Source organism: Hydra vulgaris, chromosome 15 (assembly GCF_038396675.1).
Source record: "Hydra vulgaris chromosome 15, alternate assembly HydraT2T_AEP".
In the NCBI taxonomy this organism is placed as follows: Eukaryota; Metazoa; Cnidaria; class Hydrozoa; order Anthoathecata; family Hydridae; genus Hydra; species Hydra vulgaris.
This window is the reverse complement of record NC_088934.1, coordinates 17,272,501-17,300,000: the sequence shown is the minus strand read 5'-3', so window position 1 is coordinate 17,300,000 and position 27,500 is coordinate 17,272,501. Positions and strand designations below refer to the sequence as shown.

Here is a 27,500-nt window from a genome sequence, read left to right as displayed (position 1 = left end):
CCCATGTTCATCACTAACAGATACAAATGAGGGAAGGAGGGGGGGGGGGAGTCTAGGTGTAAGTAGGGGAAATGAATCTTAAGAGACATGTTACATCCAAGTTGATGGTATTTTTGGAGAAGTACTGTTACCAATTGAATGTAGTTATCATCTCTTTTGTTGTCTAAAAATCTACAAATCACTCCCTTAAGAGCTTCCTAAGTTTCCTTTTCTTTTCCCCTCAAAACTTTGTCAAATGCAGGATCCTTCATAAGTTGACATATTTGTGGCCCAACAAAAATACCCTCTTTAACTTTTGCATCACTTATTTTTTGAAATTTGTTTCTTAAAATACCTAAAAGCCCGTCCTTCTTTGTTCATACCTTTGACAAAATTTTTCATTAAACCCAACTTAATATGTAATGGTGGAAAAAGAATATCTTTTGGATCAGCAATAAAATTAGTTTAGCAATAATATTTTTTTCATCTGTGTTGAGATTTCTTGCAGGCCAGTCTTCTTTTATCTAATGTGAACATCTGTCTCTACTGTCCAACATAAAAAGCAACAGTATTTAGTATACCCTAATTGCATTCCTAAAAGTATAACAATGACTTTTAGAATCACCACAAATTTTCCATTTGTGTTCATTGTAATTAATTGAGTTGAGGAGAACTTTCATGTTTATATAAGTCTCTTTCATGTGAACTCATGACCAATAGGAAAAGAAGGAAGACGGTTTCCATTGTGCAGTAATAAAGCTTTCAAGCTTAGCTTAAATGAGCCTTTGAATAATCTCCATTCAGTTGGATCATAGTTCAAATAAAGGCAATACAAACAAGATTATTTTTCTTCTCAAAAAAAAAAAAAAAGTAGATTCTGCTGCCATTTTCTGTAATGTAAAACCTTGACATCAAATTGGAGAAGATTCCACTGCTTTAGTCTTGACCCTAGAAGTTCTGCCTTTTCCTGTAAAAAGTCCAGATCTTGAACAAAATCACTTAATTCTGCTTGATTCAATCTGTGTGCCACATCATCTGTTAACACAAAATCAAGATCATTTAATATGGAAGGCTTGTTTTCTTCTTTTTCTTCTATTTCTACTTCATTTTCTGCTTCTAACTCACAATTTGTGGTGGAGTACGAACTAGTAAACTAACCGAATGTGGAATAGGTCAAATGCAGATGGAAGATTTGAATATTTAACTGTTCCTATTTTCTTCATTGACAAAATTGCAATAATGAGTGAGGTCAAGCAGAAATAGCAGTCATCTGTATGGTTTTTAGGCTCCCTCCATACCATAGGAACAGCAAAAGCCAGATTTTTTTTATTTTTCAATTATTTTCGCAGTGTAACCAAACAAGAGCTACAGCATATATGTGGAGCCCATGACTTATTCTGGTCTATCCTACCATCATATCGAAGTAATGCTGGTAAGCAGTCTTCACAAGAGGTGCCATAGTTCTTTTCTGTGAGGAAAATGTTATTTCACCACAAATGTAACAAAAATTGTCCACTAAATTTACACACTTCCTTGGCATGTTGATTTGTCAAATTTTACACTAGTAAATAAAAATAAAAAGACTAAGAAAAATATAGACCAGAAACTTTAGCAAACACACATTCCTAATATCATTAACATCAAGTTTTAAAAATGAATAAAACATAGATATTCATAAAATTTTTTTTTTTTTAAAAAAAAAATGAAATTTTATACCCTTGAGAGAAAAATTTCGCTTTTTTTCTTAAACTAGAGCTAATGTGTCATTTTTGAATTCAGCAGATGGAAAATACATAAGAAATAGCTAATTTTGGTTCCGAAACAAAATTACTTTGGGCAGTGTACTCAAACCCCTGATTAATATAATTTTTATAAACAATTTTTTAAAGTTAATTATATTACAAATTTTTTTTCTTCATAAAAGATAGACAACATGTGTAGTTTTTCTCTCTCACTATATAAATAATTTTTCTACCGCTTACTAAAAAATAATGAAAAAGGGAATAAGTATAGAAATCCTTGGTGTGCAATAGACTTACCAAGACTGGTATATTCTGGGTCCAAACATCTGGTAAATTTATAAATTAATACTATGTATTATAAATTTGTTTTTAAAAATAGTTATAAAAAAAAAAATATTTATGTTAATTTTTTTAACACTAAAAATTTTTTATTTAAAACTAAAAAAAAAATAAATAAAATAATTTATACATATATTCGTAACATTTATAAATATGCATAACATTTTATAAATAAACATAACAGGGACACCTACACTGTATCTTTTTAAATGAAATCTGGACATGGTCTAAACAGAGTTTTTACAGAAACATAAAATTAAAATTCTAGGACTTTCAAGACCATTTTCCTGTTTTTCCAAGACATTGGTTATAAAATTCCATGAATTTTCAGGATTTTACAAATAATAGATTTGAATAATAGATTCCTTAAAAGAATACTTTTCAATTGAAATAAAGTATTTAAAAACACTTGAAAAAATTTTAAACAATATTTTTTTACTTTTCTACAAAACCTAAAGCATAAAATATTGTTTAAAAATAAACTTCTTTAAGACTTCCTTTTTTGAAGTAGTAAAAATGCAACATTTGGCTTTATTAATATGATAATAAAATATCATCAAAGGATAATGTCAGAACTAAAACTTGTAACTCAACAATTTCATTCTGTTTTGCTTTACAAAAGTTTTTTTGTTTATTTGACTCTTTTAAAGTGTAAAGTCACTTTTCTTTTCTGCGTTGATGACAAGCAAAGATTCATTAGATAAGAACTCAATTTGACTTTAAAGAAGTTAAAGTTATTTAAAGCATTTGGCTCTGACAGCTCCCAACTCATTGTAAACAATCTTTTACTATAATGCCTCATTGTCACTTTTTTTTTCTAATTTTTGCTTTTGTCTTCTCGGTATCAACTGGTTTTATTTCTGCCATGTTGCTGCATCTCACTGCTAATTTTGATGCTTTCAGGTGTTTTTCCAGAAGACAAAAGGTGGTCTTCAATCATATGTATGGTAACAAGTGATTTCCCCTCTAAGTTTTTAACCAAAAGTTGCATATTGATAGTAAAACCACATTTAAATGATGACTAATTAAATATGCATCATCTAAAGCTTCTGTATATACTTTAGGGTAATTTAGGTTAATTATTTCTCTTAAATTAGAAGACCTTGTGATAGCAGAAAGGCTAACTTAAACACTTTTCAAACTTCTTCATAAGATTTATTTTTTACAATGAAATCAGATAAAAATCAATCAAGCCATTCACTTTTAAAGTCGAAATTCTAAAATGCATTTTTATTGATGACGACAACTCAAAATAGTTTTGAGATTGTTCTTTCACCAGCTCTGCAGAATTGGTAACAGACAATCACAATTTACTAATTTTTAAAAAAGAATAGAAAAACTGTTAATTTATTGACTTTGTTAGCTATCATTAGCCATTTGGATTGGATTTATTAATATAGCAGAACATAGAATGGAAAACTTTAATGGGGACTTCTCAAAAAGATGTCTCAACAAAACTGCTAAAAACTCCTCAGCATCATTTTTAAAAGTAACTACTCTGTAATTGGTAGAGATTAGATTAGCTTTGTTGAGTTTTAAACAAACTGCAAAAAAAATCGATGCTTGGTGTGAGATTTTAAAATGCTCCTACCTTTTATGTTGAGTTAAAGTTGCTGATAAAATGCATTGATTAAATGGTTTCTTCAAGACATTTTTGAGAATAAAACAGCTTTATAAGTCTTTGATAATAATACTAAGAATGGTATTCATAAATGCTACCATGAGTTTATCTTTTTGAAACCCTTTTGGAAAGTTAATTTTCTGTTACCATTCCAAAAAATATCAATTTTGCTAGTAAAATAGAATCATGCGTATTTGCTTTTATTCTCTTCCAACTTATATTATTGATGGTAAGTAGTTATTAAGGCTACTAACATGTTTTTTTTGAAACTTCTAATAAGTTTCAAAATTTTTTTATCAATAAAGAAAAGATTTAGCTTTTTCTGCACAGTTTTTATTTTTACATGACTTGTGTCCACAAAATTGCAGTAGATATTTAAGTGTTTCAGAAATGTTTTTAAATATTTCTCGCCAAGTTGACAAATTGTGTAAAAATTGCCGCAATGATTTTAAAAGATTATCATTTTTCCCAGCCACTCCCTTTTGCCCCAGCTTAAATGAATGGTGTGGAGAGCGCACATCCCTATAACAATAAGAGAATTAAGTTCTTTCTTTGGTCTTTTTTCAAATTTTCGAGAAATAATAAGTTGACATTGCTATCTGGTGATACTTATAAAATCTTTGTTTTTTCAATTTCAGATACACCCATGAAAAACGCATATAAAACATTCTTATCAGTGGAGCAGTGCAACCTCTTCCATGTTAAAAACATTAATTTCATTAAAGCAATAAATACACTTAAGTCTTGATGCATTTTTCTTCCAAACGCAAGGTTTGAATTGATCATTGTATAATCATTTTTCTTGAAACACACTCATTCTTAGGCATAGTATTTAAAATCTATTTTAAACAAATCTAAATGTATTTAATTTTACAAACTGACTGCAACTAGCAATACTGAAAACACAAAACTAATTATAGTACCATTTAAAAGAAAATGTACAAACAAGGATATTTATAAATATCCTTAAATAAAGTAAAGTAAACATTTAGTAATGTTAATAATATATAATAAGGATAATAATGTTAATATTCACAATATATAATAGCAAATGGCAAAGCTAACAATATATAGCAATAACAATATTAAACATCAATGCATAAGTGAATGGAGCAAAAAACTCACTTATATTTATAAAAACTTCTTAAAAAAGTAACTTAGTAAAAAAAAGGTCAACTTTACCTAACTCATTTGTAGCATTAAGAACTATAACAAATATAAATATGTTAACACTGAAATTATTGATTATTATCCTTTTAATTTTTGTTTTATTAAATTTTCATTTAAATTGTTTTAAAACTGTGGGAATTCTTTTGTAAACTTCATCCCTATGAGAGTCTTCATTCAAAGTAACTCATAGTGTACAATACTTTATATACTTTAAAAAATTTATTTTAAACTATGTTTACATTAATGAGAAAGAAAATTGCTTGACTATCATATTATTCATGAATCAGGACTATAATATGTCTCAAATTAGTTTTAATATTTTGACTGTGAAACCAATGCTATTTGTTACCAATTAAGTAGCCTCCTCGTCTGTAGTGGCCTTCTGGGACTTGGGGAGGTGAATTAACAAAAAAAAAAATTTTTTTTTTTTTGTTAATTCACCTCCCCAAGTGAATTTTTTTTTTTTTGTTAATTCACCTCCCCAAAAAATATATTTAAAAAAAACTAGGACTTTTCCATTTTTAAGAAAAAATTCCCAAGAGTTTCTGGACAGTCAAAACCCTGCTGAAGGTGTCACTTCATCCTGCTTATGGAAATACCTGAAGATTTTCTAATTTATTGAATTTTTTATTTAGAAACATTCAAATTTTTTTTTTCATTTCAAATTATTCAAAAGTTACTTGTAGCTCAATATTCTATAAAACAAACAAACATTCCAAAAAAAACCGGTAGTTATTAAACATTTTTTAATGCAGAAGTTTTGAGGTATTTACTTAATACAGTAGTTTTTTTAAATTTCTATAAAAACTGTTCTTAATTCTCATTTGGAAAAATAAATAAGAATTATTTAATATTCTAAAATTTTTTTATATATTTTCTATATCACCTACACAAATGTATATATAGGTTTGCTGATGCCAAGATCTTGAAATTTACATTGCATTTGTACAACACCATTTTAATTATAGTGTTCACAGTGGTAATATTACAAACAATCATTTTTATTGACTATCATAAACTGAATTTATCTACTTGTGATTTAAAATCAGGCAAAACTAAAACAAAAAATCTAATCAATTTTGTCTCATTTTTTTAAAACTACTACCTGTTGTGCTAACTTTATAATTTATGACTTAATGGTTTTTGCATTTTCATAACTTTTATTTCATAAAATCTTCACTTTCAGAATTTTTATTTTCAGTTTTCAGCCCATTAAAATCTTTTCATTGGAACCCAAAAGATCTCATTAAAATCTCAATGCTTGTAACTATTTTTTTTTTTTGATGAATGAACGGTTTCTATATGCTCCTATTTTTTAGTGGTGTAACTTATCTTGGTGTAACCAACATTACCTTTAGAATGCAACTGCAAATGATACAATTACTTGTATTCAGCACAAAGCCATACTCCATCAAGTTTAGTTTCATCAAGTAATTCTGAAAATGAATGCTTTGTTTTTGCAGTAGACTTCTTCAGTTAGTTATTGTATTTGCTAATAATACCATTGACTTTTCTCATTACACTTTATCAGGATGAAATTGAAAAGTTTATCTTCTTCTTCACAAATCTTTTTTAATCTTCTTCTTCAATCTTCTTCTTCACAAATCTGTTTCAAACTTGATTTTTTACATTTAGCAAAAACCAGATCATGTCCAACTATTTGTAACTTTTTAGGAAGTTCACAAAAACTTCCAAATTTGCAACGTATCTGAATAGTTTCTGACATTTCTTTAGCAGGTCAATTGAGATTTTTTCCTCTTTCTCTTTATTTTATTCCTCTTCATTTTTAAGATTCTTTCCTCATAGACTTATTTCTCAAAGAAGCTTTTGCTTTTTGCAAGAAGTTTATGAATTAAATAAACTTTAATTACGATTACTTTCTAAAATACAAAAACACATTCTAAAAGCAATACAACAGAAAACACATTCTAAAAGCAATACAACAGAAAAGACATTCTAAAAACAATACAACAGAAAAATCAAGAATAAAAGCTTTTGCAATATAATCAAAATATATATTGCACAACTGACTAACAGAATGTATTACTGAGGGTTGTGAGGCCAACATATAAAATCATTTTCCTAACTAGCATTAACCAATCTTAGCTAACTCCAAATCATTTTCCTAACTAGCATTAACCAATCTTAGCTAACTCCAAATAAATAAAATAATTGCAGATAATCTAACTAACATCATACAATCAGACTAATCATTTTAATGGCACTCATTTTAACTCTGCTAACTGCAAAAGTTCTTCATTATTGATAGGTTAAGATTTAAAAATAAAGTTAAAAACCCTTATGGCTTTTTTACTTAACATACAGAAACTTATCTATTGCATACATGGACTTTTTTTAAAAAAAAGTGCCATAAACCTTTATACCCAATGTATCTATCCCTAAATAAATAATTCAATGTATGAACACTCTTTTGGATCTTTTTTATAAAAATTTAAGTTTTTATTTTTAATGTTTTTTAGTATTATTGACTTTCAACAAAGGTTTTCAATAAAAACAGCATAACACTGCTTTAGTCTAATAACATTAAACTTACTAACAAAAAACCAAGATAGATTTGACTTGTCTACTTTGTGTGTTTCATAAAAAAGCTATTTTAATAGAGCTGGGCCACCATCACCAAATCATAGCATTATGATAATCCAATATAAACTATAATATTTGTCTTAAGAGTATTTACCTTGCCTTGCTGACTCAAACTATTAAACTAATTGTAGAAAAATTTGTGTAAAAACTCTAATAAAAATAAAATATCTTAGAAAAGCCAAGTTAAAAAAAAAAGGTAACAAAACAGTAAAACATAAATGTATTAGTAACTATGCCAATCATAATGGAGGTAACATGGGAAATTACAGAAATAAGAATGAACCGTTTACAAATGCACAAAAAGTTAATAATACACATGGCTGTACAATGCATAAAAAAAAAGGCCTACTTTAACTTTCCAAGGTTCCATCACTAGAAGTGAAAACAGCTGAACAACAGGTCTGCCACTGTTTACCACAACCCAAAAATGATACAAGATGTCAGAAAATTGTTCATATGATTTAAAGTTATTCAGAAGTGATTGGCATATCTAAAAGTTGTTTGGAAAAAAAAAAGATATCATTATAAAGCAGAAAAATAACAACGACATTATTACAAAGCAGAAAAACAATTTAAATTTATTTAAAATAGTATTGTATTAATTACAAAAATTTATAAATCTTTTTTTTTTTAATTTAATTTTTAATTTCAGTTTTTATTTTGAAATATCAATATTTTACAACCATTATTTTAAACATGATAAATATTTTATTTTAAATTAAATTTTTTTAATTTAAAATTTTTTTATAATTATGTACCTGTATCTGTGATCTATGTTGCACTCTGGATATAATCTAAAAATTTATTAAAAAAAAATGTTGAAAAACTTAATTATTAAACTTTTTTTTTAATTTAACTTTGAAATGCTTATAATGCTTTGGTTTCAAATATCATTTGTTCAAAACTTACATTGTCATGAAACTTGCGTAGATTTTGAACAGCCTTAGGGACTGCTAGCCAAAGCATTGTTTGTGAGTTTGTTTTTTCAATATCCTAAAGAAAAAAATTAAATTTTTTAAACTCCTTATTTTTAATAACAAAACTCCAAAAGGCCAAAAGGGTCAATACATTTAAGAAGGAAATTCTTTTTTCCTATTTACTTTATTACAAGCCTTTAACCCTAGATATAACTTCATAAATGAGAACCGCAAATCATGATGAAAAAAATTTGATAAAATAAGCTTAATGCTTTCACTTGTGATGTTGGAAATCTGATCCTTTCATTTATAAATAAAGCATTCTACCACTGCACTACAACTGCATTATATTATGTGTTATGCAGCTGTAAACTGCTATTACCTACTGCAAAATAAAAATAAAAATCATACTGTTTCTAATTGAGAAAGGCCAGATTGATCATCTTCCAAAATTTTAGAAACCAAGCGATTGTAGAGATTTTTATAATTTTCACCATAGATTAAGAGCTTGTCATAGCTTTCAATATCATTCTGAAGATATTTTAAAATATATAACGTAAAAAAAGCAATAAAACTTAGTTCTTATTATAAATAACACATAATAATAGTACTTTATAAAATATATAATAATTTACAATATACATAATACTTTTTATATTATACTATAATACATTTTTTATTTCTAATGTTTCTCTAATTTTCATTTACTTCGTTTTAAATATTCTATTTTACTTTTTATGTTAAAATTTTATGAAAATAAAAATGTAAAAGGAATACACTTAAGTTTACTTTTAAGGAAAAATGTTTTAACTAAAAATAGTTACCTCTTTTTCTTCAAATACAAGCCAATCAGCATCAACTTCCATTAAAATTTTCTTTAGGCTTTCAACCCCATTCTTGCGAACAATTTGTTTCAGCACATATATATGCATAGAGGTATTTTTGTACTTGATAAGAAATTTGCCTAATGTTGCAAAAAAAGAATTGAAATTTTTTTTTAATTGCGCATCTTTATTTTCTTTAGCAAACCATGAATATAAGATATCTGCAGAGTAACCCAAGAATAATCGAGCTGAAGCTATACTCTCAAGAAATTTAGGATTAGTATTTGAGCTATCTAATGTAAACTTTTCTTCAAGGTCATAAATGTCGTGCAAACCTTCAGAAACTGCATCAAGAAAAGGTGCGTTTATTATACTAGTCTTCTTTAACACAGAGTGTTCGAGTTGCAATTTATCCTTAAATTGAAAAAAAATATAATATATGCATATTATTACAGATGAAAAAAATTTAAAATTTTCCAAGAAAATCAAATTTCCCTTAATTAAAAATCAACTAACCTCAAAACAGTAGACAAAAAAAGTTGCTGCGCTAAGAAGCTGTGATTTGTTTTCATTATCAAACAATCTTTGAATATGTTCTTGTAAATAACTTTCAACATCCTTATATGACCTTAATTGTATAGATTTTGTATTATAATAATACTATATAATCTTCTATGATTATAAATAAAGACTATCCAATTATGTAGACAATAATAAATAGCAATATATATATATATATATATATATATATATATATATATATATATATATATATATATATATGTGTGTATATATATATATATGTGTATATATATATATATATATATATATATATATATATATATATATATATATATATATATATATATATATATATGTGTATATATAGATCTATAGTTTGTTGGCTTTGGGAAGAGCGGAAGGAAAAAAGTGATTCTTACGCCAACACATACGTCACTTTTAATTACTTTTGACTTTCGTCCCACATTTTCGTGTTGGACGAAAGTCAAAACCATTAATTTAATTACAAATTAATTGTTATATAAAAAAACCACAAAAACGCAAATTTAATTGACCAGAATGTTTTTAAAAACATTCTGAATGTTTTTAAAACATTTTGAATGTTTTTAACAATATAAACAATGTTTTTATTTATATTTTTTTTAATAAAATGTTTTTATTTTTATTTTTTTTAATAAAATGTTTTTATTTTTATTTTTTTTACTATAAATCATGCGCGGAGTGTTGCTACATCGACTATCTTATAGCCTGACTCGCAAGGGAGTGCTGCTACATCGACTGACAAATAGCCTGACTCGCAAGGGAGTGCTGCTTCATCGACTGACAAATAGCCTGACCTGCAAGGGAGTGCTGCTACATCGACTGAGGGTTTGGTTAGGCCAGGCAGTCTATCATTATTAAAAAAAAAAAATTCCGGTCTTGCATTTTAATTTTTACTTTTTGTCAACAAAATATGGAAAAAACTTTTGGACAACATCTAAGGGTTCTATATATATATATATATATATATATATATATATATATATATATATATATATATATATATGTATATATATATTTGTATAGCACACAGATAATGCTGAAGAATAATCGAATTAATTCTGTAATAAAGGCATAAAACTTAATAAGTTTTATTATGATTAAATCAAAAATAATCTAATAAAATTATTCAATTTATGATTATATTAGAAATTTAAACAATAATAACTTTCTCACCTTTGAATAAGCTGTTGTAGCAAATATGAACAAATAATTGAAGTGGAATCAACATTAGAAATATCTGATAATAAATTTGAAGTAGCTGGAGCCGAAAAAACAAATTCTAAAATTTTTTTTGAAACATCTGATTCTATTAGATTAAAATTTCTTCTAGCAAAATAAAACTCTGTGACAACTTCAGCATAAAAAGAATTGCATCGTTTTTTAAATTCTTCTCTTTCAAAGAATATGTGTCTAAAATTAATTTTTTTTAGTCTATCAAAAAAAAGTTAGCAAAAGAAAGTTAAAAAAAAAATTTGTTAAAGAAAATTATCAAGAGTATTTAAAACATAAAAGAAAGTTAAAAATAAAAAACAAAAGAAATCTAAAAACTACCTTTGCTGTAAACTTTCTTTAAAAATAACTTCTTTTTCAAAAACCTTGTTACAAGACGGACACTTATTTGTTTTAAAAAGAATGCGATGAATGCATGAAGTAAAGTTGCGTTTACAACATGGTAAAAGAACTTCAATATCTTTACCATCACTAATACATGTTATGCATTCATTTAAATCTTTATAAATCAAGTTGTCATTGAAGTCACTAATGAAAAAAAATTGTTGCTGTAAAAAGAAACAAAATTTTTTGATAAGTGTTTAAGAAATTTTTATGATTTTTTGACCTTGGTATAAAAATTGTCCTAAGATGGGTTGCCATTTATTGTTGAAAGTCTAATGAAATATTTAAAAGTGTAATTAATACTGTATAAATTGGGCAATCGAGTATAGATTAAGTTAAAATAAAATTTAGATAATATTAACCAAGAGAAAAGCAAGAAACTGCATTTAATAAACTAGTAAATATTACATAAACAAAAATGTTTTGAAAAAACACAAATAATCAATTGCAAACTGAAAAAAATTTTTATTTTAAAATACAAAAGATTGAAATTTATTTTTTAAATATATTATAACTTATGTTTAATAAATTATAATTTATTATTTTGATAGAAGCTGTAAACCTGGTAACCTAAGTAACTAAATAACCTAAACAACTTCTTACCCACTACATTGTTTACAATCAAAAACTAAACAAGGAAATAACTGATAATTAAATAATTAGTTACGGTATGATAAAGTTTTATTTTGTATACATGATCAAAAGCAGATATGTACATTAGGGTGACAAAAATGTTTAAAAATTGGACTCTCAACCCTTTATTGTGTTCCTTTTAACTAAAAAATAAACTGTGCAAAAAATTATTATGATATTTTGATATCAGATTTTAGAGTCAACGGAAAATATAAACGAATGTATTTTAATTTTTTTTTGAATGCAAAGTTTTAATTTTTTTATTCAAACTTAATGTTTATTTTAATCAGATTTTGATACAAATTGTTCACTTGTTTTCACTTGTTGATTGTTCACTTGTTTTCATTATCGCCTTTACAGCTGTGGACTTTTGCATACCTGGAATTCGACGTCGATGTTCTTCCACAGTTTGTAAAACATATTGCAATTGGGTTTTATATTTTGTCAAGATTTTATCTGAAACAAGTTTCACCCTCATTCGGCTGTGTCATTCACAACTTTCATAGAATTAACAACTTTGTAAGCTTTATAAATGTCCTTCATAATCCTTTATAAATGTCCAATTTATTCTAAGTACTTCAAGTACATATTTTGTTCTATTTGTTACAAAGTCATCTAAGTTCATTTTTACAATTGTATCCATTAATCCTTTACCTTCAAGCCTTTTTATCTGTTTTTTTTAGCTGGCTTTTCAAGTGCAATCAACATTTTTTCTTTAGTTTGGTTATCAACATCATTGCTAAAAAAAAGAGAGACTCACAAGCTCTTCAGTTAAATACCATAAATGTCCTGCAATGGCTTTTATGGCAGATTCAGCAATTTCTTTGTCAAATATTATGAAATTACCCAACTTCTTAATCAGTGTCAGGTCATTGTGAGGAGCAGATGAAGAGATGGGAGCCCGAAAAAAGTGTTCAATGTAAATCAAAATTGAAAAAATTGAAAATTTTAGAAGATTCTTCTCTTCATTCTTTGTTAAATGAAATTGATGTTGAAACAAGTATATTTTAATAGAGTGCTTTTACCATCTATTGTGCTTGGTGCATAGCACCAGGAGTACAAAAGGTTATTCTGCCTTGACCTGGAGGAGTTTTTCCTAAAAAAATTATTGACAGTTGCAAAAATTCTTTGCAATCATCGCGAGGTTATTTTGTTCCTAGCAGCATGTTTACAGCAAATTCTATTGCTGATGATACAAGCGAACCATACTTTGAAATCTGCATCAGTTAAAAGCCAAGATTCAGAATTGAATTTACTCCACTGATCACAAAATTGTAGAAACAACTTGACCTCTGGACCAGAAGATGCTCTAAAGCAAGTTTTGTACACATGGGATAAAATCACTTTATGAACATGGTTTCGACAGGCTGTGTATAATAAAGACTTTCCAATTAATTTTTCCAGCAAGGTACAAGCACCTGAATGTATACCTTGTCGCTTGAAGTAGTATCAAAACAGAGTGCCACAATTTTGTCATATGAAATGTTCAAATCTTTTAAAGCTTGTTTTGTTGCATAACTCATTTGTTCACTGGTGCATCTATCCAGTTTTAGGACTGACAACAGTTTTTCTACATCATACCCTGTCGCTAATATGGCAGTTGATCCACTTCATCTCTGCTGTTCAAATCAGATAATAATTTTCCGCCTCAATGAACAGTTAATGGAACTTGTGGCTTGAATTCTAAAATGATTCTTTTTACAACTTCTTTATGATTTTCAATATGTGCACACCGAAGAGATTCATATGATGTTGAAACACATTCAATATTGGCACCTAACCCTTGACAAATTGTAAACAAAACCAAGGAACCAGAACAATTCGGAATTTTCAAACGATCAAGAGCTGAACAAAATGCTGGAGTAATAACTTTCTTTTTATTTGTTTCTTCCCTCTTTTTCAGTTTTTTTGCTATTGATGGAACAAAGTCATCTACTTCATTATCAGTACCCTGAGAGGAGTCTGATTCTGTTAAAACTGGGTCTGTTACTGTTGAACACGTTTTTTTTTCTTTTCTATTTAGCTCTTTCGTTTCTCTTTTTTCGTTTGCTTTTTTTCTGTCTAAAATACGCTGTTCTTGTTTGAAAAATTCACAATCCACTGAACTCATGTAGCCTTTTCTTCCTTCTCTTTGTAGTATAAGAAGCGTCTTGTCTTCTTCTATTTTGATTAATTTTAAAGTATCATCATAAGCAATATCAAATAGTTCTTCGATTTCTTGAGAAAAAGTATCTTCATTATTTTGCTGAGTTTCTGTTTTGTGGCCTTTATTCTTTTTCAGCTTTCCATATTTCTCAACAAGTTTCTCAACATGTGTTATAACATGATAACGTTGTTTTGTCGGAACTCTAGCTCTTTGCCAAAAATCTAAAACCTGATTTGTCACAAGCCCTGCACTTTCTCTTACATTGTTGTTATTTTTAAAGAAAAAATAAGTTTGCAAAACTTGCCTTTTAGATGCCAACTTTTGTCCTGTAATCACAGCTGTATCTTGACCAACACACCATACTTCATTTTGACTTCTAGTCTCCATTATAAATCGAATTCAAAAATATCTATTGAATTATGTGTTTTTAAACTTTTTCATTCAAGACAATGAACTTATTTGGAATTACAGGATGAGGCACTGATTTCGGTATTATACTATTTAATTAATTTAATAATTAATTAAATAGTACAATACTGATGCAATAACTTAAGTGGATGATGAAGTATTACAGTGGGTTTTGTGAATTCCAGCCAACTTATTTTATTTTTAACTTAATAATTTTCTAAAAAAATAACTAAGTGTATTATGCATAATGACTCATAAGGTTAGGAAATAATAAAATATTGATAATCTTCTCAACATAATTAGTAGAATAGATATGATAAGTGATAAGAAATATGAAAAATTGTGTGTTCAAGCAATCTTGCAAAATCAAAAAACTGGCTGAGCAACCCCTAAAAATTAACATATTGCATCAAAAATTTCCCAATATCATTTTTTCATTAAATTGATACAAATAAAAGGTTGAGAGCATAAGAAAGAAAGATAATATTTTTTTCAATGCATTTATTTGTCACCCTAATGCACATAGAGCCAGTATTAAATTATAACTCTATGTACTTACATTAAAATATCGCACAATAAATAAAATACTGTACAATAATTTATGTGCAAATTACAAATAATTTATGCGCAAATTACAAAGTTATACAACATGTACAATACTGACCTGCAAAAGTTTATAGCATCTTCTTTTAAAAAGCTCTCAACTGTTGCCCATGAATCTTTAGTTAGCATATCATCATCTAATGTATCTAAACTCTTAAAAATAAATATCTATATATACATAAAACATAAACACCTAACAATGGAGTAATCTAATAATTTATGTCTAGTAAATAATTAATAAATGTTTAGTAAATTTAGTAATAAGATAACTTGTAATTTCCTTAAAACGAACAAACAAAATAATTACTTAAGTTAATTTAAGTATTTCATTCTGTTTTTGAATACTCGTTTTTGTTTATTTTTGTTTATTTATCATACTGTGTTTATTTGTGATTTTTTTTAAATAGTAACATAAAAACTTTATTTTAAAACCTCAAAAACATTATCATATAAAATTAGTTATTCCTTTTAAGGAATTTGTAAACTTTCTAATTGTTTTTATTAAAAAACAAGTTTAATTTTAGGTTTTTTTTTTTATTTATAACATATTTATATTTAAGATACGTACATTTTTTTATATTTATAACATATTTATATTTAAGATGTATACATTTTTTTGTATTTATAACATATAGGTAAATAAAAATAATTTTTTTATACTCAACTGTAAAACTAACTAATTTGACAAAGGTGATTTTAAAAATAAATTCTTCAAATGCAGCCTTTGGAATTTTCAACATTTAGTATTTAACAAAAAATTGCTATATTTGATAAAAGAAAATTTTAACTTTTATTATAAATTTCTCAAATGATTTTGAAAAATGAATTTTGAATTTTTCATAAATATGGTAAAACTATCATAACAATCATTTTTTTTTTCTATTTTTATTTTTGTTTACCTTAAACATATTATTTGCAATAATTAATATTGATAATTGTTAGTATATCTTTCTAAAATATAAAGGTTTAAAAATTATAATTTTACAAATAATATATGATAACTAACTGATAAATCTACTACAAATATATATTTATAATATATTATAAATATATCAGAAATATTTAACAATTAAAACTGTTTTTTTTACTATTATATATTAAGTTATAATTTTATAGAATATATTTTAAAACATTTATGTAATTCATATTAACAAATTAATTAAAAATAATTCATATTGACAAATAAACCTTATATTAAATATTTATATGGATAAATAAAAAACTACTTTCAATAATAAATAAACCTTTTTAAACAAGAGAAGCAAACTAGTTTGATGAGAACAAAAGCATGATGAAGGATGAAATACAAACTCTGAAAATCTTTCACAAATCCGAAGCTTGCACCACTGAACTCTAATAATAAAAAAAAAAAATTCTATTATTTGTGTATTATATTCTATAAGTGACCATTTGAAATTATTTGTGCAATCCAAAATTTAGCAAGATACTATATTGCATTATCATAAAAATACTTCAAACTTAAAATAAAAAAAATTATTACAAAATAAAAAACATGAAATGTATTTTTTAAAAGTGACTGACACCATTTATAAATTGTGAATGATCTGAATTCTTCCTAAAGTAGTAGGCAAGCTGTAGAAAGGCAAGTTCAAGGCGAACTTGATGAATTTTCATTCCTAATACTTTTGCTTAAACGTAACTATTACACATAAAAAGTGTTTTAAATCCAATTTTTAAAATTGAAACTTTGAAATTTTTTTTTTCATAATAATCTATTTAGCCTTTAAAAATTTGTTAATGTTTTCAAGTCATCCAAAATGCATAACATTAGTTCGTCTACTTTAACTTTTTTTTATTTAAGGAAAGAGTGTTATGAAAACATTTTTTTAAAAATTACCTAAACATCATTGTTTATTAGTTTCTTAAAATTTCTTTGGTGTGTTTTGTCATAAAATGGGGAGGGAGACTGCTAAAATATGTCTAAATACAAACCAAAATTTCTTTGCGCTTGAGAATCTACTTGTTATTCTTTAAATGTTATTAATAAACTTATGAAATTAAATTAATTAAAATGTTATTAATAAATTTCAGAAGTTTAGAAACTGTGATATATATCCTTTTTACAAAGAATTACTATGCAAAATACAATTATGTAAACACAAATAAAAATGCAGATGATTTTAAGAAATAAGCAAAAGTGATATAATAGCCAAAGTTTAAAAGTTCTAGACCAAAGTACCTCTTCATAAAACCTTCTAGACCAAAGTACCTCTTCATAAAACCTTCTAGACCAAAATACCTCTTCATAAAATCTTCTAGACCAAAGTACCTCTTCATAAAATCTTCTAGACCAAAGTACCTCTTCATAAAATCTTCTAGACCAAAGTACCTCTTCATAAAATCTTCTAGACCAAAGTACCTTTTCATAAAATCTTCTAGACCAAAGTACCTCTTCATAAAATTTTCTAGATCAAAGTACCTCTTCAAAATCTTCTAGACCAAACTACAAAAAGACTAGTATCTTTGCAGCAAGAAGTAATATTATGTGCAATTGAGTAAACTAATGAAAATAAATTTATTTGTGAAATTATCTATAGGTTCAGATTTGATGGTAGTTCTGGTCAAGCTGCATACAAACAGAAGTTTGATGGTCCATGTGTTAAACTTTAAAAAAAAGAAAAAAAGAATGTAGAGCAATATTTTTCATAATTTTCTTTGTGTGTTTAGATAGAAAATTACTTTACACCAATTAAAACCAAATCAATCAAAAGTGTCTTATTTATTTATAATTAAATAAAAATACTTATTTATAAATTATGAGATCAGTTTCTAATTGTAAATCAGAAATTAAATATATATCTTTAATCTGATGCTGGATGATAGATCATTTAGTGACTTATTTCAGATACAAACTGTTAATAACATAACTAAGTACATTAATTAAAATGAAATTAATTAACATTGAGTACATTAATTCTTAATTAACAATCATGTAAAGCAGAGTAGTATGCAATATGAAGAATATTGTGAGAGAAGTTAATAAAAAGCCTAATAACTAGCTAAGAAATATACCCTCAAAATAACATAGGTAGTTGTTACGGAAAATCGTATGATAAAAAAAGAAAATAATGAAATCAGGTATTAAAAAAAAACATGTACTACAGGTAATTAGGTACTACAGGTAATTAGATACAAAAAAACATAAAATAGTTTATAAAAAGACAAGCTTCACAATCAATTTTAAATATGCACACATGTTTTTTTTTGCATTTGCATTGTACATGTCATTATTTAAAAAAAAGCAAACACTTGAAATGAGTATTGCTAAGAATAAAAAAAAATTACCAAATGAGTGATGAGAAGGGGCACAAAATAAAAAAGAATTACTAACGCTTTTGTAATTTATGTAGTGATTGGTAATAATAAACCAAAACACAACCTAATATTCAATGGATCCCGCCTATTATTGATCTGTTATTACCAGAGTTTTGAAGATTCAGATTCAACACAAATAACACTTTGTCAGACAAATATTTTCACTGCTAAAACTATACAATAACATTATAAATTTTTGTAATGGGTGATAACTAAAAAATGAGAATAATTCTAACCCCCTGAAATCAAACCGCAAAAGCCAAAAAAAGAAAAGTACTCCTATGTGAAACTATACTCTCTCTGTTTACAAACTTATCATATGTTTTGTTTTGCACCAGCCAATTCAGTTGTATTTAAAATGCCTTTAAAACAAGATGTACTACATGAGCACATTGTAAAGTTCTATCAAACGTAAGAAAATCATGGAAAAAAGTTTACTGTGAATCATTTTAAAACCAAAAATGTTCCAGTTTCAACTATTTACCGTTTCTTGGCATCCTTAAAAACCAATCGTATAAGTGGTAGTGGAAGACCAGCTAAAATAATGAACAAGAAGGGACTTCATTTGCTTCATGGTGCTTTCAACAACAATTCAATAAGTCAATGAGATTCTGCAGAAAAGTTCAAGTGTATGCAGCCTTATATCTGCAAGTCGTTAAAAAAAACAAGGAATAGTCTATCAAAAAAAAAAAACAAGAGCACCGGAATACACTGAGCAACAAACATCAACCGTGAAATCTCTGCCGCTGGATGACCTAAAATTACTCTGGAAAATGTTTTGTTTTGGATTACTAAAGTTACTTCCCCCACTCCAAAATTCAAGCTCTAGGAAATGATTGATATTATGCAGATAAAAGTTCTACAACACCTACAAAAGTAAAATACAAATATAAACACAAGTTTGAGCAGAAAGTGATGCTGTACATTGCCATATCTGAAAGGGGAATTTCTAGGCCATTGTTTAAGCCAAGTGGTTTGCCTATTAATCAAGAAGTATACCAAAATTAATGTTTGAAGAAAATATTGATTACATTTCTTCAAAAATATCATTCAGATGGCAATTACTTGATTTGGCCTTATAAAGCATCATCGCAACATGCCAAAAAAATACAAGTCTTCTTGGGAAGCCAAAACATCCCGTATGTACCAAAAAACCGCAATCCACCAAACTTGCCTCAGTGTCTTCCAATTAATTTTTTCTTAAAGATAAGTGATGTACCTTTAATTAAAATAAATATAATTTTCATTCTCTAAACATTTGTTTTTATTATAGCCTGATGTGAAAATTCTCATTTTTTAGTTATCCCTCATTATATCTAGTAATATTAGTTTTAGTATTATATTACATTTATATCATTTTTAACTTTTTTTTAGAAGAGTGACAAGATTTAAAAATAAGATTTATATTATTTATAAATCTATATTAAAATTATATATATATATATTCATATATATATATATATATATATATATATATATATATATATATATATATATATATATATATATATATAAATAAAATAAGTTAATGCATATTATAATAACTTACAATATTTTTCAAATTTATTTAAAATACAAACTGTACAAAACTAAACAAAATTTTATATTTTAAAAGTGAATTATTTTCAATTAAAAAAATTTACCTTATCTCACTGATTTTTTTAATTGTCAATGAGCCACAGCCCTCAAACTTTATATCAAGAATGCTTTGTATCAAAAAATGTAAATGTTTTATTTTGTTCATACTAAAAGGACTTATCTCCAAACAATTAACTATAGACACTAATTTTTCCAAAATATGAATGTCAATATCCTGCAAAAAAATGTAATAATAACTTAACAAGAATTAGCATGAATTTGAAATAAAAATATACCACAGAGAAGAAACAGAAGAAAAACAAGAAGATGCAGATAAAAACAACAACAAGAACATGCGACAGAAAAGAACAAGATAAAAATAATACAGCAAATACTAAAAAAACAAGTAAAAAAAAAAATTAAGGAAAAGAAACTTTGTTTCAATCTTACAATTGGAGAATTCAATGATATCACATCACTAATTTCTGGATGATTTCTAAGTATTAATGCCATATTTTCAATTCTTTCTTTAGTAACTCTTGTGTTCAAAACAATATGGATGGCTGTTATATCATAAATACTTTTATCTAAGTCACTGATTGTTTTTAATGAGCTAGAAAATTTGCTCCTTGCAGTAATTACATTTTTACCAAAAAAAACCAAACCAAATGCTAGTACCTGTAGTTAAAAAAAAAGAAAAACATTAAAAAAAAGAAAAAAAGGAAATACATAAAAATGCTTGTTATTTATTTACCTCGTAAGATCTCTCTGTTTGATAAGGAAATAAAAGACGAACCAAATCATAAATATAATCATCAACATTAGATTTTGACAATCCAAGAGTTAAACTGGCCATTGGCAAACTTGATAGTGTATCATATATCAATTTATAATCATGTTTGTTGAAGTTATTATCTAAACATATATTAAAATAATTTTCATATGTAATACTATTTTTATCTAAATATATAAAAAGAGATAACTATGGCAGCCATAACCATGGTAAACATAATTTATAAATAAAAAAAACTATAGTAACAGAAAAAGAGTTTTCAGCATCCCATATTGGAAAAATTTATTAAACTTTAAATTTATTTAATATTTTCATTTCAAAAATCAAAACCAAAACAAAACAAAAAAAACCTGGCTGAAGTCAGCACAGCAAGAACAAAAAATCTGGCTGAAGTCACCACAGCAAGAACAAAAAACCTGGCTGAAGTCAGCACAGCAAGAACAAAAAACCTGGCTGAAATCAGCAAAAAACAAGAACAAAAAACAAGAACAAAATCAAACAACAGGAACAAAAAACAAAATTAAAAAAAAACCTGGCTGAATAACATTTTTGATCACAAGTTCAATTTCATGGCAGAGTCTATTTGAAAATGGAAATTTGCATTGAAATGATGCTTCTGACTCATTATAAACTTGAATACTAGAACAACTTGTTTTTGAAAATATGTTAAGCCACAAATCTCTATAGCTTGACTGTTTGAAAAGTATTGACAAATTACCAAAGCTATCAATATTTGATATAATAGAAGAAAGAATTGGAACAATTCGATCTTCAACATAATAACATAAAGCTTGTTGAAAAGTGCCATAGTTTTTAATATACTTTTGCTCAAGAGCTTCATATTGCACCCAGTTATTAATATAATCAGGCAATATGTTATTCTCTTCTTTTTTTAAGTTACTCTGAATTAACTCCATGATGGTTGTGACAAATAAATATTCCATATCTAAATAGATAAAAAAATTGATTATAAATATATAATTTACTTTAATACAAACACAAATTCTAAAAAATAACTTGATGGGTACACTTTATGTCAGACTTTAACCCTAAAGATTGTGAAACAACTTACTACTCTTAGATTATAACCTTTAATTTTTTTTTTTTGTAAATTTTTTTTCTTTCCAAAATGAACTTATTATATAGACTACTTGCTGAAAATTTAATCACAGGGTTCAACAAATTAGTTTTAAAAAAAAAACAAAAAAACACTGACACTGACACCTTTATTGACATCAATTAATTTAATTTTTAAAAAACCTCTATTAAAATATTTATCAAGTTAAGGCTTTGATAACTAGTTTGAACACCTTTGTATTTTTATATATACACAAGTCCATTAAATCTATCATGAGGTAATATTATGTAATATTTTCAAAGTTTTATTTGTTGAATTTTCTTCCCAATGAATTTGTTTCAGAGATCACATTGTTTAAAATTTTTTCTTTTAAAAATTTAAGTTTTTCTTATGTTGCTTTAAAAAATAAATGCGAGAAAAACACCAAATTATTTGGAGTTATATCAACAAACAAGTTACAACAACAACCAAGTTATAACAACAAAGTTACAACAAACTACCTTGTTAGACTTGTTTTTAGCCAAAATGCTAGGAGAAGTTGACTTTGACTTAAATTACTTCCTTGCTTTGGGGCTCTTAATTGAGTAAAAGCTAGAGATGGTTTGTTAATAAAAATATTTATCTTAGACAGATGTAAACTGCATCTAGCTATCATTTTATAGAAGGCCTCTGAGGTAGAAAATTTAAGGGTAAGCATACATTTGTTATTGACAATAAAACTTTGTTTGGCCTTGTACCTCTTCTTCATCTAATAGGCTAGCATAGATGTAAACCTGTGCCACATTATTTCCTTCTTGACTTTATTCATGAGTTTTTGCTTAGGCCTTAATGGTAGTGGCTATGCAACTCTATTATCTTATAAGGAAAGTACAGTTTTAAAAACTCAGTATAATATTTCTAAAGCCTACTGGAAGGATAGTTTTCTTAATCTGCGGTAACCCTTAGAGTGGTTAATTCCATGTAAAATATCTGTGCATTATGGTGCTATGTGGGCATGAATGGTACTCCCGTTGTTTTTAGTGTGCATTGTTGAGCTACATAAAGAGATCTTTGTTACAAACTTTTCACAACTTTATACAAGTTACAACAACAAAGTTACAACAACAATCAAGTTACAACAACAATCAAGTTACAAAAAGGTACAGCTTATGCCTAATGTGTGAAGTATTACTTGCATGCATTTAAAAATACATTTACACATAATTATAAAAAAATATATGAACATAAATATACATACACATATTTTACATAAATAAATACATTAAACTATATTTAATATAGAAGTACTATAAATAAAATTCTAACAAAATAAGTATTTTAAACATCAATTTTAAACAAAATAGTATTTTAAACATTAACAATAAATTCAAAAGTATTTTAAATATTGACAAAAATTCAATAATATTTTAATTAAACACCAAGTATGTTTTTAATATATGTATATTGTTATCGACTGGGTTATTTGTGTTATTCTTTTTAAATTAAATATTTAATTTTCATTTTTAAATATTCAAATCTGTAAATAAAAAAATAAAACTTTATTATATTATAAGTATTATAATATATAATAAAATTAGGTAATATATTTCTTTCAAAACAAAATTTATATAAAAATAAAAATCTATATTTCAGAATACAATGAATTAAATAAAAGAATGAAGAGTAAGAAAAAACCTTGGGGTTGAGACTTCAAAAGAGCTGTAATTTTATTAATCCTTTCAGAGACTTCATCAACACTCAATTTCTTTCTTTCACTTATTTGGCGAGTGGTCATTTGAATAGATCCAATAATCAGCCCAATCAGTTTTGATTTTTCTTCACCATCAACATTACAGAAAATATCATACAATGATTTACCAGTATGTTTAATAAAAGAAGGCATATTTGAACAGCAAAGTTCATCAATATGAGAACAGTCCCAAAATGATAAAGAACTCAGTAAGTTTAAACAATTAGATTTATAATTCAGTTGCAAAATAAAAAGAATAGATATCTTCTTTACTTTAAATTGCTCTCGCATTTCTTTACAAATATATTGTGCACATGCAATTAACTTTTTTCTTTCTTGCGCATTATTAACTTGAATAATAATAAGAGTTCTCTCATTGCTGTCTGCAGAATTGAATAAAACTCTAAACAAAATCTCCAAATAATGATATAACCATACAACAATCAATTGAAAATTTAAGAAAGTCTTTTAAAAAGTAAATACTAATCTAGTTTTTTTATAACTTGAAAGAATTAGCTTTAAATTTTATTGAATTAACAAAATTTAAAAATCATTTAAATAATTTCATGAATAACTTCACGTAAAAAATTAATAGTAAAAAAACATCAGCAACCCTAAAATCTAAAAAAAAAACAATATAAGCAACATTAAAAATTAAAGAAACAACATAAGCATTAGGTTACAAACTAAATAAAACAACATATCTATCTTATTAATCTTATCAAAAAAGCATTTTGATGACACTCTTCAACAACATTTTAAAATTGTAATACAAATAATATCAATTTATACTACAGCCTATATTCATACAGTTTTGAAAAAAGAAAAAAAAAAACAATATATACCACATATAAATAAATTAAAGATAATTAGGTACTAAGTTAAGTATTATTTAAGTATGTTGTGTATACAGGGCTTTATTTACCTGATAAATTCCCTAAATGACCGTTCAGTTTCAAACTGCATTAAGGAAGCCATTTCAACTTTAAAACCAAATAGCTCTTCAGTTAAACTTTCTTTTTGAATTGGCGATAACAGCTTTGAAAAAGTAGTCACCTGAAAATAAAAAATAGGTTTTGCATGTCATATGTGTGTGTGCAGAGTCATAACCACTGGGCGGGAGAATGGGGGAAGGAGGAGGGGGCATGGACCTCCCCCCCCAATTTATTAAAATTATAATTGTTAGGGAAAAACATATGTAAAGTATTTTTAACATATATATTTTCATATATGCAAAAATATGTTTTAAGACATTCCATATCTTTCATTTCTTTTATAATTTTATTTGTCTACCGAATCCATCAGTGATGGTGGTGTCAACATTTTGTTGCATTATTTAAATACTAAATTTTATTGCAAAAAATGCTCCTGACGTGTGGAACCTAATGATATTCTGTAACAATCAGACTAGTTTACTAAGACTTTAAAAAGAAACCTACCAATGATTAACAACAACAGATTCCAGCCTAAACAACTAGCTAGTTCTTCATACTTACGTGGAAGCAGTGGAAAAAATTGATTTGGTTGAGATCGTAAATGAGTTTATTAATAAATGTTAAACACAAATAAACTTTTTCAGAAATTTCAGTTAGCATTTTTGTAGAGATAAACCATGTTTGACGCAGGTATCACGTTTTTTATTTGTTTCATAGATATGGAGTTAGATGTTCATTAAATGTACATTATAAATGAAAATTTTCGTTATCTTCTCCCTTCTTTAAAAGAGCCATAGGCCCCCCCTAATATCAAAATTGTGGTTACAGCTCTGATGTATGTGTGTGTGTATATATATATATATATATATATATATATATATATATATATATATATACACATACATATATACACACACACATATATATATAGATATATATAAATATATATATATAAATGTATATATACAAATATATGTATATATATAAATATATATATATATATATCTATATATACAAAAATACATAAATATATATATTTATATACACATATTCATACATTTATTTATATAAACATATATATATATATATATATATATATATATATATATATATATATATATATTTATATAACAACACATTTTTTTTTTTAAACATCTTTGCTTCCAACAAGGCTGCAAGCAACCACTTGAGTTGGAAGTTACTGAAAGAGAAAAGATGAAGATTGTAGAGCAAGATAACGATTAAACTAGTAAGCATATGCTTATCAAAACACGCATTTAAATATATATATATATATATATACATATATACATATATACATATATATATATATATATGTATATGTAAATGCATATATATACACATACATCTTTTTATTAGGTCAGAATCAAGACCATCATGATCACCCAACTACTGGTAACATAAAATCTAGTACAACCTCCACATGTCCTACTACTTTGTTAGACTTGTTTCTAGCCAAAACACTCTGAGAAGTTTAATTTGACTTAAATTATGTGGGCCTCTTGATTGAGTAAAAGCTAAAGATGGGTTTTTGCTTAGCCTCAATGGTAGTGGCTAAGCAACTCTATTATCTTATAATGAAAGTACAGTTTTAAAAACTCAGTATAATATTTCTAAAGCTGACTGGAAGTAAGGTTTCCTGAATCTAAGGTAGCATTTAGAGAGGTTAATTTTGTGTAAAATATCTGTGCATTAACAGTGCTAAGTTGGGCATGAATGGTATTCTCGTTGCTTTTAGTGTGCATTGTTGAGCCACATAAAGAGCACTTTGTTACAACTTTATGCCGATTAGCAACCTAGTTACAATGAAGTTGCTAATCAATTAATTTACATGTTGATTAGCAACTTTGTTACAACTTTACCTTGATTAGCAACTTAAGCAACAACAAAAGTTTATTGCTTCAGATGCTATACACAATCTTTGATTGATTCACATTCTGTAATAATTCAATAATTCACTTGAATATAGCACCTAAAATTATTAAAGATAAAACACCATTACCAACAAATTATTTCTATCGATCCTTTAAAAATAAATGTGATCTGTGAAGTAAATTTTTATCTGATTAATCAGTTTTCCAAAATTCACTGGACCTGCTCATTGTGAAAGTATTTTGTAAGTAAGTAAGTATAATATAAGTTCATCACTTATATTATAAGTGTTTAAAGTATTTTAAATCTCAGTGACATATTATTATGACTTTGATTTGCTAACACTCCAATAGTTATATGCTTGGCATATAAATGACTATTCTTGTGTCTGTTTAGTACCAATTTATTCAATCACCTTTGCAGAATGCATTATTCTTGTTGTTATTTCTGATCAAATTGCTGTTGACTTGTATAACCATGTTTCAACAAAAATGTTCTATTATGCATTAGACAGAAGCAATGAGGCAAGGGCTCTTGCTCTTAAAATATAAAAGGCTTTTAATAGAGTTTGGAAGGGGATCTTCACCATAAGCTTGCTTCATATGATGTAGCTGGAAAGGTTTTTAAAATTATTGAACCATTCTTTTCTAACCGCAGTACTAAAGTTATCTTTGATAAACAACACTCTCCTTTATTTCCAGTAACTTTTAAGGGTACCATAAGATTCCAATCTTGGTCTTGAGTTATTTCATCTAAATTATCTTCCTGATAGTCTTATCTTTAAAGTGTTCGATGACACAACAGTCATCAGTACTTCAATCTTGAAAAAAACTCATTACATTTTGATTACAGGCCGCAGATTTTAAATGATATCTCTACTGTAACAGCCTAAAATTTGGAGTGAATGTCAAACCATGTCATTGCTGTAACAAGTAGTTACCAAAAGCTGTTGACATTCATATATTTAAAAAAGACTTTTTAAATTATTTTTCAT

General features: G+C 26.4%; 1 protein-coding gene across 2 annotated transcripts in view; it reads right to left on the bottom strand.

Annotated features, from left to right (window-relative positions):
* The window catches only part of LOC136071981 (E3 ubiquitin-protein ligase rnf213-alpha-like), a 213,293-nt gene that overhangs the window by 16,013 nt on the left and 169,780 nt on the right, over positions 1 to 27,500 (bottom strand). For both annotated transcript variants that reach the window (XM_065818859.1, XM_065818860.1), the window contains 16 exons: positions 24,604 to 24,734; positions 23,624 to 24,081; positions 21,404 to 21,817; positions 20,833 to 20,993; positions 20,529 to 20,756; positions 20,144 to 20,313; positions 16,409 to 16,517; positions 15,226 to 15,317; positions 11,312 to 11,518; positions 10,934 to 11,170; positions 9,713 to 9,824; positions 9,197 to 9,610; positions 8,784 to 8,903; positions 8,365 to 8,448; positions 8,214 to 8,249; positions 7,805 to 7,945 (listed from right to left, as the gene is read on the bottom strand). In XM_065818859.1, the coding sequence (XP_065674931.1) occupies positions 7,805 to 7,945; positions 8,214 to 8,249; positions 8,365 to 8,448; positions 8,784 to 8,903; positions 9,197 to 9,610; positions 9,713 to 9,824; positions 10,934 to 11,170; positions 11,312 to 11,518; positions 15,226 to 15,317; positions 16,409 to 16,517; positions 20,144 to 20,313; positions 20,529 to 20,756; positions 20,833 to 20,993; positions 21,404 to 21,817; positions 23,624 to 24,081; positions 24,604 to 24,734 (3,114 nt within the window). The remainder of the gene's footprint in view (positions 1 to 7,804; positions 7,946 to 8,213; positions 8,250 to 8,364; positions 8,449 to 8,783; positions 8,904 to 9,196; positions 9,611 to 9,712; positions 9,825 to 10,933; positions 11,171 to 11,311; positions 11,519 to 15,225; positions 15,318 to 16,408; positions 16,518 to 20,143; positions 20,314 to 20,528; positions 20,757 to 20,832; positions 20,994 to 21,403; positions 21,818 to 23,623; positions 24,082 to 24,603; positions 24,735 to 27,500) is intronic.